Consider the following 17670-nt stretch of genomic DNA (forward strand, 5'->3'; position numbering starts at 1 on the left):
TTTTCCCTGACTGTAGATGGATATAATTACTTTTAGCACAGACATTGCCATTTAGGTCTTCCAATATTTAAAAGTCAACTGGGTGGGGATTCCTATGGGCTGGAACTGCTCAGACAATGCACTCAGAGAGCATAGGGGATTAGGGGATTTATTTAATCCGCAATTAAATTTAAAGGCAGACTGCATTCACAATAAACACTGCATGTCGGCTAAATCGGAAATGATCTTCACATTTCTATCACGGAATCTAACACTTCAAGACCAAGATTTATACCAGGATATTGGTCCCAAAATACAAACCCAGACTCAGTGAGTTGAGACCATGACAAGTTAAATACCAAATTGATGTGGTCTCAAGAGTCCATTGGCCCTTTCTTCAATTGTAAGAAACTCAAGTAGAGTAAACTTGAGTATAATACAGTACAGCACAGTAAAGCACAGCATTTTTTTGAGAAAGATGTTTAAAAATAAACTACCTATTAGATCATTATCATTCAATGTAATAATAGAAGAACTCAAGATGTTCTATTGAAATAAAAAAAAAATATATATATATATATATAATGAATTGATTCATTCTCAATTATGAATTTAAGGAGTTAGGGTTTGGGACAGCCACTTCTCAATATAAATAGGCGTATAAAAAATTACTTTGGATGAATTGTTTTAAAATAATATGTATGTTATTGCCTTGGATTGAATTACAACATATGAGATTTAACCGTTTTTTAAAATAGTTTTTTGGGGAGTGGAACAGGGTTTCAACCACCAAAAACGTGTTCCGTCTCTAGGCGCTGTCTAGACCGCCTCATTAATGATTCATTACGGTTGTTGTCATGTTCTCTTGGATAATAATCATGTGGAATGTGTGTGTGTGTTAAATGTGCTGATTTAAAATCTGTTTGTTTGACTTCAGCTTTTAGATGACCTACATCTGTATCTGGAACAGACAATGGGAGACAAATGACAGTAAAAAGAAGACTTACATATTTCCATTTAGTGAAGATAAGATCCACTGGCTTGGCAGCTCCATTATTGCACGGCACTTCGATCGTCTCTCCGTACAAGCCTAGCACAGTTACTGTGCTACGAACTGAAAAACAAAAAATTTAAGAATATGTTGAAAGTGCAACACAGGATTTTCCACAAAAAATGGCATTGTAATTTCAGAAAATGTCCATAATATACATACACTATATATACAAAAGCATGTGGGGACCCCTTCAAATTAGCTGATTCAGCTATTTCAGCCACACTCCTTGCTGACAGGTGTATAACATAGAGCACAAAGCCATGCAATCTCCATAGACAAACATTGGCAATAGAATGGCCTTACTGAAGAGCTCAGTCACTAACCAACGTGGCACCGTCATAGGTTTCCAAAAATTTAATTTGTAAAATTTCTGCCCTGCTAGAGCTACCCCGGTCAACTGTAGGTGCTGTTATTTGTGAAGTGTAAACGTCTAGGAGCAACAGCAGCTCAGCCTCGAAGTGGTAAGCCACACAAGCTCACAGAACAGGACCACCACGTAGTGCGTAAAACATTGTCTGTCCCCCGTTGCAACACTCACTACGAAGTTCCAAACTGTCTCTGGAAGCAACGTCAGCATAATAACTGTTTGTAGGGAGCTTAATGAAATGGGTTTCCATGGCCAAGTAGCCACACACAAGCCTAAGATCACGATGCGCAATGCCAACTGTCAGCTGGGGTGGTGTAAAGCTTGCCTCCATTGGACTCTGGAGCAGTGAAAACGCATTCTTTGGAGTGATGAATTGTGCTTCATCAGCTGGCAGTCTGACGGACAAATCTGAGTTTTGCATAATGGCAATTGTAAAGTTAAGAGGAGGAATAATGGTCTGCGTCTATTTTTGATGGTTCGGGCTAGGCCCCTTACTTCCAGTGAAGGGAAATCTTAACACAATTCTGTGCTTCCAACTTTGTGGCAACAGTTTGGGGAAAGCCCTTTCCTGTTTCAGCAGGACAATGCACCCGTACACAAAGCGAGGTCTATACAAAAATGGTTTGTTGAGATCGGTGTGGAAGAACTTGACTGGTATGCACAGAGCCCTGACCTCAACCCCATCGGGATTAATTGGAAAGCAGACTGCAAGCTAGGCCTAATCACCTAAATCAGTGCCCAACTTCATTAATGCTCTTGTGGCTGAATGGAAGCAAGTCCCTGCAGCAATGTTCCAACATCCAGAGGAAAGCTTTCCCAGAAGAGAGGAGGCTGTTATAGCAGCAAAAGGGGGACCAACTCCATATTAATGTCCATGACTTTGGAATGAGATGTTCGACAAGCAGGTGTCCACATACTTTTGGTCATGTAGCGTATCTGGCGCGAATAGTGGAATGATAGTGTTTCACAGTATTACTTACCCACCAGTGTTGTGATTGGCTGTGATATTCGCCTATTGATTTATCCTGTTCGCTCAATTTCAGTTTATGTGAAAAAACAAGCACTGAATAGTGAAGGGAATCATTGTACCATCTAGATTCCTGTAAAATATCTTTACAATAACAAATATAGTTTTAACAGCTGTTTGAAGCTGGTGGACAAAAACCACTGTGGAAGCTGGTGGACCTAAACCGAAAGTAACTTTCGTTTTGCTCCCAGATTGACAACAGATGCCACTCCAGCGGTAGAAATCAATAGGCAAATATCACAGTCAAACAGTACACTGGCTGGTAAGTATTACTGTGAAACAATATAATTTAATGCAAAAATTGTGTGTGCAAATCCTATGTGTAGCACCTTCCCAACCAAACAGTTTCCATTTCAAAGTGCTTCTCTGTGAGTAATATGTGACAGTGGTAAGCTAGGGTCCAACACCCTGACGAGGCAGCTGAGCCACACTGCCATCCGTAACCATTTCTTTCCAGGAAAACAGCAGGCCCTATGGTAGAGGTTGCCATGGTGACAATGAGGCCCCGCCAGGCAGTGAGTTGGACAGCTTTAGGAGAGGAGATGAATGGCGCAGGTCACAGGGAGCAGGACTGGAGGGATCTTCTCGCTCCAACCACTTCTATAGGTTCCTTGCTGTCTTTGAGCTTTTATGCCAAAGAAGCAGAGCAAATTCAGAGTTCAAATTCTGGTCATACCAAAGCAATAAGCTATTGGAAATCCCAACACAAATCAACAGTACACAGACAAAGTGGCATTTGCCCTTGCCTAAGTAGCCTCATGTTCCCATTCTATTTACACTCTCAATATCCCATGCGTAAGTGTATTACGGTGCTGATGAAGAAAATAGGCGCATGTGATTTTGGTCACTTAATATAAGACACGAGGTACAAGACAATTCAGCACAGAGCTTATAGTTAAGAGTACTCTAAATATAACTGCTAAAATGCACAAGAGTCAATTGAGGAAGTGGTGTGAGTGTCTGACTCAAGGTCCCTTCAATAAGTTCATTGTTTGAGTCAAAGATATACATCAAACTTTATTGCTTGGAATTTGAGAAGACGCTAACCTTTCAAAGTGAGAATGTGAGAGGGACTCAAAATGGATTCTAACCAACTGTTTTTCTCCTAATTCCACTTACACAAAATAAAACGTATTTCACAAAATAGTAAACCTTGACATTTTCCAGACCTGGCTCAAAATGTTCTTTCAAAATACTTTAGGTGCACTTGATGAATGTAGCGAACCGGGAATGCTGGTCTGGTTTGAACAGCCCAGTCTCATCCGAGAATTAAATGAAGCTGCCCTCTGATAACCCCATGCTGAGCTGTCTGGAATTGGAGGGAAAAATCTCCAAGTATGATAGGAGCAGCTTGTGCAGTCAGCCTAGTGCTCCATGTAAGCCCATGAAAGTGTGTGCATTCAAATAAAAATAAAATACTCTCCGACTAGTAACTGCCCTTCCTCAAAAACAAACCCTGGCAACTCATTCTGACCTGCAGCAATGGGGTTGTTCCCACTGGTTTAAAACGGGTTGAATCAATGTTGCTTCCACGTCATTTCCACGTGTGATGACGTTAAATCAACGTGGGAAACTAATAGGATTTGTAAATACTCAAAACGTAAGGGCATTTGTCTTTTTTTTTTTAACCAACGTTTAACTAAATCCAATGACCTGGTGAAGTGTTTTGTTCATTTCACGTTGAACTCACGTTAGTTGACAACTCAACCAAATGTAAATCAAAACTAGACGTTGAACTGATTGATGTCTGTGCCCAACGGATTTGCTCTGGCTGAGAAGTGCTATGGTTTTTATCTTGTACAGGTGATTGAATGCTTTTGACCAGGGAACAGATGTTTATTTGCATGGCCTATACCCTTTAAACTATTTCCTCAAGCGCATACTATACTTGTACTATGAGGAAAGTGTCGGTGGACAATCTTTCTTTGCTGTCAAATTACAAGTAAACTATATGGATTTGTATAAAGAACTAGAGTTTAACTCATTCCATGCTTCACGCACATCTAATATTAATGTTTCGTGATTTCTTAGAACTTATTCAGAATGACGATACTGAGAAATGTACTTTGACAGCTTTTGAATAATTTAATTACAGGCTCAAAATATGATGGAAGTTTGCCTTCATGTGGTTGTACAGGTGTGCGAATAACTAAAAACAAATCCAATGATTTCACCTGTCAAAATAAAAATATGTCTCTATGTGGAATAAGGGATTAGCTGCACAAGGGAGGCAATCTTCCCACTAGCCATGATTGGCTGAGATAATGAGTGGGCTGGACATGCCGAGAAAGGAGTTCGGATTGGTATGCCATATAAACTCAGCAAAAAAAGGTCAATATTTGTATGAACATAACAAGATTCAACAACTGAGACATAAACTGAACAAGTTCCACAGACATGTGACTAACAGAAATGGAATAATGTGCCCGCAGAGCTGGTTAGGCTGTTTTCGTGTTATCCATAGGTACACAAATCAAGTGTGCGCTCTGAACGCTCCGAGGGCGAAACGAGATGGGTGGGGCTAAAGCTTAAGAGGGTGTGAACGATGCTGAATGAGTGTAGACAACGAAGAGCTCTTCAGCAGATCCCAAAACATTCAAAGGCCATTTTCTCAAAAGTGAGTTTACAAATTTATCAACCTTCAAAGCAGAATTACTTTCCCATTGTTCCTCAACAATGCAGTGCATTATATTCCATTTTGTAGCTCTGAGTCTCTACTTTTATATAATGTAAAAAGCACCATTTCAAATTGTACTACATAAGACCGAATCCAGGTGGTGAGTCACATATGTAAATAAAATGTAAATTTCTAAGGGGTTTTCCCTGTCCTCCAACACTCAAAGTAGTTTCAATCACTTTCCTTTGCATGCCGCCAATAGACTCACAGAATGCCCTCTATAATGCTGGGTCAAACCGTTCCACAAAGATAAATCTTTCAGCAAAGGTTGCAAGACCATTACCGACATAAAGACCCTCTTCCCTGCCATGCTTTTGTTGATCAAACTAAGAGAGAGGAGGATTGCTAAGGTTGGTCACAAAATAAAAGAAACATGAGTAAATTATGGATACAAAGTATATTGAAAGCAGGTGCTTCCAAACAGGTGGGATCTTGAGTTAATTAAGCAATTAACATCTCATCAACAAGGGACATTTATAAACATTTCCAGTCCCCATTATTTTGGCTACCATGATTAGAAGAGATCTCAGTGATGTTGAAAGAGGGTTCTCAAAGGAGCATATGGGGTTTAAATGGTGTGTGTGTCAGTCACCAGATCTCAACGCAACTGAACATTTATGGGAGATTATGGAGCGGGGCCTGAGACAGCATTTTCCACCACCATCTCTCCAATAGTGTTCTAGACACTTGTAGAATCTATTGAAGCTGTTCTGGCAGGTCGTGGTGGCCCAACGCCCTTAAGACACTTGATGCTGGTCTTTCCTTTCTTTTGATAGTTACCTGTATTTCCACATTTCAGTGTCCTGACACTAGTTCGGATAGACTCTAGCAAGTCAGTCAACCATCTAGCCTGCAGTCCTCTCTGTAATTACTCATATCTAACACTCAATCCAAATTAACTTCAGAAGATCTGAAAATCCTCCTCTGGCCCCCATTTGACCATTGGCATAATGACAGCAACAAGCACCAAGCGGGTGCAGGCAGCGAACGGTTGAAATGCATGCATTTGGTTTTACTAGCGTTTAAGAGCAGTTGGAGGCCACGGAAGGAGTGTTGTATGTCATTGAAGCTCGTTTGGAGGTTAGATAGCACAGTGTCCAAGGAAGGGCCAGAAGTATACAGAATGGTGTTGTCTGCGTAGAGGTGGATCAGGGAATCGCCCGCATCAAGACCAACATCATTGATATATACAGCAAAAAGAGTCGGCCCGAGAATTGAACCCTGTGGCACCCCCATAGAGACTGCCAGAGGACCGGACAACATGCCCTCCGATTTGACACACTGAACTCTGTCTGCAAAGTAGTTGGTGAACCAGGCAAGGCAGTCATTAGAAAAACCGAGGCTACTGAGTCTGCCGATAAGAATGTGGTGATTGACAGAGTCGAAAGCCTTGGCCAGGTCGATGAAGACGGCTGCACAGTACTGTCTTTTATCGAAGGCGGTTATGATATCGTTTAGTACCTTGAGCGTGGCTGAGGTGCACCCGTGACCGGCTCGGAAACCAGATTGCACAGAGGAGAAGGTACGGTGGGATTCGAGATGGTCAGTGACCTGTTTGTTGACTTGGCTTTCGAAGACCTTAGACAGGGCAGGATGGATATAGGTCTGTAACAGTTTGGGTCCAGGGTGTCTCCCCTTTGAAGAGGGGGATGACTGCGGCAGCTTTCCAATCCTTGGGGATCTCAGACGATATGAAAGAGAGGTTGAACAGGCTGGTAATAGGGGTTGTGACAATGGCGGCGGATAGTTTCAGAAATAGAGGGTCCAGATTGTCAAGCCCAGCCTTCCAGGAGGAAGGCATGGCCAGCCGTTGAGAAATGCTTGTTGAAGTTTTCGATAATCATGGATTTATCGGTGGTGACCGTGCTAACTAGCCTCTGTGCAGTGGGCAGCTGGGAGGAGGTGCTCTTGTTCTCCATGGACTTTACAGTGTCTCAGAACTTTTTGGAGTTAGAGCTACAGGAATGCACTATTTCTGCCTGAAGAAGCTGGCCTTTGCTTTCCTGACTGACTGTGTGTATTGGTTCCTGACTTCCCTGAACAGTTGCATATCGCGGGGACTATTTGATGCTATTGCAGTCTGCCACAGGATGTTTTTGTGCTGGTCAAGGGCAGTCAGGTCTGGAGTGAACAAAGGGCTATATCTGTTCTTAGTTCTGCATTTTTTGAACGGAGCATGCATATCTAAAATGGTGAGGAAGTTACTTTTAAAGAATGACCAGGCATCCTCAATTGTGTGTGGGCACCATCTGAAGAAGACTGCCTTGCAAGTGATCAAGCCCCGACTTATTGCTGGTAGCCGAATGGCACAGAAGGTCATGATCCCCACTGTTTGTTTAGTCTAGCCCTCATAACCAGAGACAGGGGAGGAAAAATAACAAGGTCTATATCACAAGGGTAAGAATGTTACATTTCCTCCCTCCAAATGCACAGAACCTGCCCGGTGCCCTGCATAGTGTCTGGTATTTGTCTTTTAATATGTGCACTTAGCAATGTGGATGCTCATGCACACACACATGCTCACAAGCACACACAAACACACAAAATGAACATGCATGTCTTAACTTATGGGCCATGGATTTTCTGAATTCAAAATGTAGGCTTTAACACTTAAACTGCTGGGCCTCACTACAACCCTTACTACTACATCAATGAGCAGCCATTTGACTGCAACATTCTAAAAGTCAAACAATTATTTTATATCTGCTATCAGAAAAATTGTCCTTTGGTTGTGTTTATGAAAGACTTCGGTAAAAATAGCTTTCAAAGAACACAATAGTATTTCAATTAGTTTATGTCACTGTAGGTGATGCTGCTGCGTGCTCACGCATGGGTCGCAAAGGTGGTTGTGATATTTTGACAGAGCTTATCTCTTCCATTTTCATTTGGCAAAGGTACGTGTTTTGGAGACCTCAAAATCTGCTCTTTTTGATACTACACTGAACAATAATATAAAAGCAACATGCAACAATTTGAAAGATTTTACAGAGTTTCAGTTCATATAAGGAAATCAGTCAATTTAAGTAAATTCATTACATCCTAATCTATGCATTTCACATGACTGGGAATACAGATATGCATCGGTTGGTTACAAATACCTGGGAAAAAAAAGGTAGGGGAGTGGATCAGAAAACCAGTCAGTATCTGAGGTGACCACCATTTGCCACATGCAGCGCAACACATCTCCTTCACATAATGTTGTCAGACTGTTGCTTGTGGCCTGTGGAATGTTGTCCCACTCCTCTTCCATGGCTGTACGAAGTTGCTGGATATCAATGGCTGTGCGAGGTTGCTGGATCTTGGTATTTATTATGGATCCCCATTGGCTGCTGCCAATGGTGCAGCTACTCTTCCTGTGGTTCAGCCATATTAAGGCAGTTACACAATTTTAAAAAACATTACAATACAGTGGAATGCAGGGTGGTGCTGCTGACTTTTCTCACAGAAAAACTGTGGATGGAAACGTAGTTATTGAGAAAGAAAAAAAAACATGTTTTGGGTCAGTAGGTAGGTGCCCAACATACCAACAGGTGGTGGTGTGTTGGACAGTCACTCACATAGATAATAGAACTCTATAGAGCCTGTCTGCATTGCTTATTTCTGTAACCATTAGCTTACCTGTGTAATACTGGCATAAGCTCAGAACCACTTGTTTTGTAAACATGGTCCTGTTTTATCAATTGCCAGTTCATTACCTCTGTCAAATGAATATGTAGTCTAAACTTTGGTTTGTAATTGTTTTTGCAAAATAGATGGTGATGCTACATCAATACACATTTAAAATAGGCCTACAGTATTTTACTGTAAGAATATAACGTAATAAAATAGAACGGATATTTTCCCCAAATGGCTATTGCTGATTGTAGCCAGTACTCACATGAGGAACACATGGAGCCACAGTTATTCTAGGAAAAAGTTATATTTTGTTCATTGGCAAAACTAGGTTCATTAGGAACCTTAAAGCCTGCAATCAAAACGTTTGGCCTCCATGGACCTCTGTAGGATGCTTTTTGGTAAGCTCCGTTCCCTTCTTTACCAACGCACGGCTGGTCATCAGTCTCTTCATTCTCAATTAACAAGTCACCCATCAGACTATTATCAATTTTATATTTTATTTAGGCCACATCTATTCTTATTATTTGTGTGAAATTAGTTTCCATAGGCTATAATTTAGGTGTAGTTTGGAGTTGGAAGGGAAGCTCGATTGTGATTACTATTATATGACCATGCTGGTTATTTATGAACATCTGAACATCTTGGCCGTGTTCAGTTATAATCTCCACCCGGCACAGCCAGAAGAGGAATGGTGTTTGCTGTAGACTCGTACCAAGCACTAGAAAGGGCTGAGTCATATAGGGTCACTGCATCAGCGCCACTCTGTCTCTACCTTTCGCCATAAATTAGGATAATGGTGAACTACTGTCAGCCACCCCCATTACCAGGACCACAATGGCTCCTGAATGATTTTCTGTTTGTTAGCTACGGATACTCCTCGTATGTTTTGAGAGGGGGTTTGATTGGTATACCACCCCCCTGGTTTGGTGCTTTACCCGTCAACAGGCACACGCACAGATAAGGGTATTATATAGTTTATCATCTTCTCTAGGGTAGGGGGCAGCATTCGGAATTTTGGATGAAAAGCATGCCCAAATTAAAACGGCCTGCTACTCGAGCCGTTATATGCATATATGGATAGAAAATTCTAAAGTTTCCAAAACTGTTAAAAAAAAGTGTCTGAGTACAACCGAACTGATTTGGTAGGCGAAACCCTGAGAAAAAGCCATTCAGGAAGTATTTTCTTTTGTTGGTTTTGTAGTTTTCTATTCAATGCCATTACAGTATCCATTGATTTAGGACTAAATTTTCAGTTCCTATGCCTTCCACTAGATGTCAACAGTCTTTAGAAATTGTTTCAGGCTTGTATTCTTATGAGGGAGTAAGACCAGTCTGAATGAGTGGACCCTGACTTGTCACAGAGCTTTTTCATGCGCAACCCCGAGAGAGTGCATTTATTGTTTACCTTTTATATTGACAACGTTATTGTCCGGTTGAAATATTATAGATCATTTAGGCTAAAAACAACCTGAGGATTGAATATAAACATAGTTTGACATGTTTCTATGAACTTTACAGATACAATTTGGATTTTTTTGTCTGCGTTTGAGCCTGTGGATTACTGAACAAAACAGAGGTTTTTGGATATAAAGAGAGTTTATCGAACAAAAGGAACATTTGAGTAAATGAATGTCTTGAGTGCAACCATATTAAGATCAGCTTGGCTGGTTACTGTTTGTAATAATTTGTCAACTGGGCTATGTTCTCAAATAATGGTAAGGTATGCTTTCGCCGTAAAGCATTTTTTAAATCTGACACCGTGGTTGGATTCACAAGAAGTTCATCTTTAAACCCATGTAAAATGTGTTTTGTTTTCTGATTTTTTATAATGAGTATTTCTGTATTTGAATTTGGCGCTCTGCAATCTCACTGGATGTTGGCCAGATGGGACGCTAGCGTCCCACATACCCTAGAGAGGTTATAGTAATATATAGTTTGCCAACTGCCCTGTACGGAGCTTGCGTGCAGCCGGTTGTGCCTATTTCCCAGTCTACCCTGTATGGAGATTACGCCAGCCCGGTATCCAAACATGCACGCTACCTAGTTTAAATATGAACATTACTACCACTTCAGAATAACATTTGATTAACATGTGATTTACATCATCAATATTCTGTCTGGTTGGCCTACGTGCAGCAACACTATCATTTATTTTCTTATAGAATCACAGCACCCTTTAAAATGTAAATACATTTGCTGAAGTTACAGAACTACTGCTGTCTGTTAAAAAAAAATGCAGAGCTGTGGATTGCGTGTATAGCCAATAAGACAGCCTACAGTCGGGAACGTGCAGAAAATCTGTAAGTGAACAGCATGCAGACAAAACCAGGCTTTTGCCATATTTAAAATATAATAGCCAGAAAACACAGGTTGGAAAGCAAAACGCCCCTGATGAAAAGTGAAGACTAAATATTTTTACATACTTCCAAATAGGCCGATTGCGCAAAAATAAGTAGGCTTTTGGCACGAGCGCATTGCCAGAGAGTGAGCTGCGTATCATTGGGTGAGTCAGTGAAACTGGGAAGCTTTTCGGTGTGACAGTGTCAAATTAGCCTGTCATTTTGATCATAAGTGCGATATTTAAAAAAATCAGCAGTCATGTAAAATTACGCAGAATTGCATGAAATGCATTTATAAAAAGGGAGAAAAAAAATTACTGAGATACAGTTTAGAAAACAGCTGGCGCGTTGAATGCTCTGACGAAGCGTGTTAGCATGCCTGGACGAAAATAAAAAGGTGAATGAGGTCACATCTTTCAGTGTTATTATTATTATTTTTTTCATTTTGAAATGCCGCCGTTTCCCAATGTTCTTGAACTTGGGATTTAATTTAAAGTTGGCGTGTTACCTTTCCCAGGACATATAAAACAACAAGGTCAACAATAAAAAAAATAACCAACGGCAGCAGTGAAGTGCCCCTGTCTGACAGTGTTTTCAACAAGCATCTACTCAGACAACATCAGCTCACCCTCCTTATTTTCCATCTGGTTGGCAATACAGATGGGGGGGGGGACTTTAAGGCAGTCCTTTTCTCCACCGCCAGGAACATCGAGAAGGTGCTGCTATGTATGACTAATCGGTGTGTAACAGGATATGCAAATGTGCACACATACAAACATGAATGAAGTAGGAATGCTGCGGTTACTTTCACCACACCTTAAGAGAACACACACAGATGTGACCTCCTCGGTCCTTTCCCCCTGCCCTGAGGAGTAGTAGAATACCCAGGAGATGGCACGTTCATTTATACTCTGCCAAGTGCAAGTTGCCTTCAAATGTCTAGGCACCAAAATGTCTGGACACTAATGCGGATCTGCAATGGGACACGTTCTGCACTTCATTTACTAGAAGAAAAAAAAGAAAGTGAAACCTGAATGCTCTCTAATTACCATTCGGAGAGATGAAACGGCCTCTTATTTCTTCAATGAGTGTTTGAAACTGACACAAAGGAGGATAGGAGAGAGGAGTAGACAGGAGAGGGGAAAACAAGGTTGAACACACTGAGCATTTATTTTGGTTTATCACCTCGAGACACAGGGACATGCAAACACTCATGGCACCATGCAGTTCGCAGATTTGTCAGGATAGTTCGAAGCAGAGGAGCCCATATCAGGATGTGATTAATATATACCGTCCAGGTGGTGTAGAGAAAGCCGTGAGTGCCTCGATCTGGAGCTATAATTATGAACTCGATACCCAGCTACATAACCTTCCTACTATCTACCTTAGAAGCCACCCAAACAGTCTAAGGAGAGCCATATATAATGTCTCTTTGGTGACTTCTAATTAGTCATATACAGTGCCTTGCGAAAGTATTCGGCCCCCTTGAACTTTGCGACCTTTGGCCACATTTCAGGCTTCAAACATAAAGATATAAAACTGTATTTTTTTGTGAAGAATCAACAACAAGTGGGACACAATCATGAAGTGGAACGACATTTATTGGATATTTCAAACTTTTTTAACAAATCAAAAACTGAAAAATTGGGCGTGCAAAATTATTCAGCCCCCTTAAGTTAATACTTTGTAGCGCCACCTTTTGCTGCGATTACAGCTGTAAGTCGCTTGGGGTATGTCTCTATCAGTTTTGCACATCGAGAGACTGAAATGTTTTCCCATTCCTCCTTGCAAAACAGCTTGAGCTCAGTGAGGTTGGATGGAGAGCATTTGTGAACAGCAGTTCAGTTCTTTCCACAGATTCTCGATTGGATTCAGGTCTGGACTTTGACTTGGCCATTCTAACACCTGGATATGTTTATTTTTGAACCATTCCATTGTAGATTTTGCTTTATGTTTTGGATCATTGTCTTGTTGGAAGACAAATCTCCGTCCCAGTCTCAGGTCTTTTGCAGACTCCATCAGGTTCTTCCAGAATGGTCCTGTATTTGGCTCCATCCATCTTCCCATCAATTTTAACCATCTTCCCTGTCCCTGCTGAAGAAAACCCAAACCATGATGCTGCCACCACCATGTTTGACAGTGGGGATGGTGTGTTCAGGGTGAGCTGTGTTGCTTTTACGCCAAACATAACGTCTTGCATTGTTGCCAAAAAGTTCAATTTTGGTTTCATCTGACCAGAGCACCTTCTTCCACATGTTTGGTGTGTCTCCCAGGTGGCTTGTGGCAAACTTTAAACAACACTTTTTATGGATATCTTTAAGAAATGGCTTTCTTCTTGCCACTCTTCCATAAAGGCCAGATTTGTGCAATATACGACTGATTGTTGTCCTATGGACAGAGTCTCCCACCTCAGCTGTAGATCTCTGCAGTTCATCCAGAGTGATCATGGGCCTCTTGGCTGCATCTCTGATTGTATGAGCTGAAAGTTTAGAGGGACGGCCAGGTCTTGGTAGATTTGCAGTGGTCTGATACTCCTTCCATTTCAATATTATCGCTTGCACAGTGCTCCTTGGGATGTTTAAAGCTTGGGAAATCTTTTTGTATCCAAATCTGGCTTTAAACTTCTTCACAACAGTATCTCGGACCTGCCTGGTGTGTTCCTTGTTCTTCATGATGCTCTCTGCGCTTTTAAACGGACCTCTGAGACTATCACAGTGCAGGTGCATTTATACGGAGACTTGATTACACACAGGTGGATTGTATTTATCATCATTAGTCATTTAGGTCAACATTGGATCATTCAGAGATCCTCACTGAACTTCTGGAGAGAGTTTGCTGCACTGAAAGTAAAGAGGCTGAATAATTTTGCACGCCTAATTTTTCAGTTTTTGATTTGTTAAAAAAGTTTGAAATATCCAATAAATGTCGTTCCAATTCATGATTGTGTCCCACTTGTTGTTGATTCTTCACAAAAAAATACAGTTTTATATCTTTATGTTTGAAGCCTGAAATGTGGCAAAAGGTCGCAAAGTTCAAGGGGGCCGAATACTTTCGCAAGGCACTGTATACACCCTGGAAACTTCTCCTCAGGGAACACTAGGGTTAGTTTGTTTGTGTGCATGCATTTAAGTGTGTGTATGTGTTTGTATGTGTGCGCATGGGCATCCGCCCAGGGGAGGGGCCATTACAGGAAGGGGAGAGGGAGAGCGCATCGAGGGGGCCAAAGCACTCACGCTAGCGCTCCATGTTAATCTGAGTGGATATTAATGGGCAATGGGCTGCCAAGTGATGCTTTCCAGCAAACGAGCAAGAGGTGAAAGTGCTTCCTGCACTGGCGGAGCGCTGAAGCCGCTGACATGTTCATCGTCAGAGACACTGGGCCCCTGGCCAGAAGGAGGGAGATACGGGGGAGCTCAAACAGTCTACTTGACCTATCTGAGCTGTGTACAGTTGTTAAAGAGCCTAAACAGAGCCTACATGTTGAGGAACAAGCGCTTGTCATTGCGGACAGGACTGTGGATGGTTCTCCTCAGAACTCCCACTCAGACTTCAAATCAACTCGGCAAGAAGCTCCAGCACTTAGGACCTGACAACCGATAACAAACAAGGGACTTGAAAGACTACGGGGGGGGGGGGGAAATGTGTCTGTTGGTTTCTTTTATTTTTATACCAAATTGGGTGTGGAGGGTTAACTTTGAGAAATCTTACCCTGGAGACCACATCAATCTTAGCAGAATGAAAAGTCCTGCAGAGAGAACAGCAGTCTTTTCCCTGCTTCCCTAGTAGAAGATTAGCATCGATGACCATGTCAGAATGAGATCCCACCCTGACAAAATGTACGAGCAACGATATCACTCAGTCCCCACAGTTAACGATTCCAAAAGCCAACCCCTATGATCGTGCGGCCAAGGTCAAAAATCCGGACTCACACCAACGTTGAGATGAGAACCACAGATTAATCAGATGACTCCCTGTATCAAATTAACTAATGGAGCTGGGGAAAAAGCAGACAATATTCGTATCTATACCCAGAAATGCAATCTCAATCTATTTCAGGGTGCGTTTGTCTGTTCACACCTCAATCTAAAAGCAAGGGCATGCTTACAGTGAGAGGTCAAATGGGAGAGGGAGGGTGTAGTGACGAGGGGAATATGACCTTGCCCCAGACAGTGCTGTCACTGAGGCCCATAAAGGAGCCTTTGAGAGGGACGGATAAGACAAGGACGGAACAATGAGAGGTGTGTGACTGACGGAGGCCTTGCCTGGACGCCATGAATGAAATCAGTATTTGGAGGTGAGCGGGGTTGTCAGGGCCAGCTGATAGTTGTCCAGGCTTCAGTTCTAAGTTCAGATGCCCACCTCTGTCTGGACAAGGGGCGTTGAGGGGACAGGTGTGACTGACACTGGCCAGAGCAGCCCTGTGTGTGTGTGTGCGCACATGTTGATGACAGAGGTCATCCAATCGCCAAAGTACCGGCACCCACCTCCCTGAATCCCCATAACCTCACACCCAACCCAAGTATACAAATCCCCTACCCCAGTAACACTGACGATAACTTATCAGGGGATAGAGGTCCATCAGAATGGGCCATCTGCTCACGCTGACAAAGACAAACCCATGGAGGCCTGGGAAAAGACCCTGGGGGACCCGGGGACCCTGGGAAAAGAGCCTCTGTTACCACCCAATGCAAACTTCACAACCACATTTTAGTCATTTAGCAAAGGCTCTTATCCAGAGTGACTTGCTTTTTTCGTACTGGTTCCCCATGGGAATTGCAAGCGCCATGCTCTACCAACCGAGCCACACGGGGCTGTACTTGAGAACACAGGGAGAAAAAGCTCTACCAACCGAGCCACACGGGACTGTACTTGAGAACATGGGGAGAAAAAGCTCTGCCAACGCCCAATGAAATGGCGTTAAGGCAAAGTGGAGAGAGTTGGTGTTTCTGGTAACGAGGGGTGGGTTTATATTTGAGCTACCACTCTTGAATGACTCAGGGTCTATGCAAAGGCACTCCCCCAAATATAATAAAAATATGCTAATGAGATGTTTATATCAAACATGCCTGAGTCAATTAAAAGAAGGACTGTTTCCCCTACAGCCTGCGATAAATTGCAACAGGACTCACTCAAAAGTGTTGCATTTATTAAATTAGAGTGCACATTCAAAAATGAAAAGCAGAGGAAGGTGACTATTGCCATACTTGGCCTTCAGGCCTAAACAGTCTTCATTATGGGGCATTTGTCATTGGACATTTAGCCTCAGATGCATTGACTACGTTTACATGCACACTAATAACTCAATATTAAACTGATTATGGCTGAAGGCCAAGTATGGCAATAGTCACCTTCCTCTGCTTTTCTTAATTGGTGTTAAGGTCATAATCGAAGTAAGCATACACCAATTAAAACACCTGATTTCCTGAGCAATCTTTAAAAAAAATTGGGCATATTTTTTATTTTTATTTTACCTTTATTTAACTAGGCAAGTCAGTTAAGAACAAATTCTTATTTTCAATGACTGCCTAGGAACAGTGGGTTAACTGCCTGTTCAGGGGCAGAACGACAGATTTGTACCTTGTCAGCTCGGGGATTTGCAACCTTTTGGGTACTAGTCCAACGCTCTAACCACTAGGCTACCCTGCCGCCCCTATAAACAGCTTAAACAGCCTTTAATCAAAAGTCCCTTCAGTAGCCTGATTTGAGATGTGTCCATGGAAACAGGATTATTAGGGAAATCCTTCTTCTTGCAAAGCATGTAAACGTTTTAAACAAACTATTATATTAACCTGACTAATCACATTATCGTGTGCAAGTAACAGTACTCATTGAGTCCAAGATAAAAATCCTAAAAGACACCTATACCTGATACAGGTGAGCGTCATTCCCAATGAAAGATTGTGAAAGTGAGAAGCGACATATGAATCAACCCTCGGGAAGCTGTGGGGGGAAAAAAAAAAAACACTAGTCATTGTTAGTTGACGGGAACACGTTTTAAATTCTAGGTCTGCAAACAGGATTTAGCGACGGAGCACCAGGGAGTGTCTGCTGCTGACCTGCCAGTGAAGAAAAACTCCCTGGAATCTTACAATGCGAGTCAAGGACAGGGAGAGCTGGGAAGATATCCTCGGAGTGTGATAACATGAGTAGTGAAGTGGCATTGAGTTCATTAATAAAACTGGTGGCATACCAACATAGATCCAAGGTAGAGCTATATTTGATATGAAGACAATGACACTGGATCAAAAGAGGTACTATTGGCATGAATAAATTATTGCTAACATTTTTAGAGGAAATACAAGCCTTCACTAGCAGTAGTTCATACTTACTTTAGAACCATGCACAAACACACACACTCACTGTTACGTTCCCCAGTTTATGTGTTGTAGTTTGTGTATTTGCATGTGTTTTATTTCAGGAAATGGCTTCCTGAAATCCCTCAAGCAGCTGATTGGTCGACTCCAGGGCTAATTGGAGAGCTGACCCCGCCCCCTCGTCAAGACACAGCTGTCTCCAGTTACATTCATTCTGAAGCTATATAAAAGCCAGTGTTCTGTTCAGGAGAGAGAGATTTTGGAGGTAGGGATTGCTGAGAGAGATTTGCTGGGAGGT

General features: G+C 42.1%; 1 protein-coding gene across 2 annotated transcripts in view; it reads right to left on the reverse strand.

Annotated features, from left to right (window-relative positions):
• Positions 1-17670, reverse strand: part of LOC139392499 (activated leukocyte cell adhesion molecule a) — a 62504-nt gene that overhangs the window by 36975 nt on the left and 7859 nt on the right. For both annotated transcript variants that reach the window (XM_071140495.1, XM_071140496.1), the window contains exon 2: positions 987-1093. In XM_071140495.1, coding sequence (XP_070996596.1) covers positions 987-1093 — 107 coding nt within the window. The remainder of the gene's footprint in view (positions 1-986; positions 1094-17670) is intronic.

This window comes from Oncorhynchus clarkii, chromosome 33 (assembly GCF_045791955.1).
Source record: "Oncorhynchus clarkii lewisi isolate Uvic-CL-2024 chromosome 33, UVic_Ocla_1.0, whole genome shotgun sequence".
NCBI lineage: Eukaryota > Metazoa > Chordata > Actinopteri > Salmoniformes > Salmonidae > Oncorhynchus > Oncorhynchus clarkii.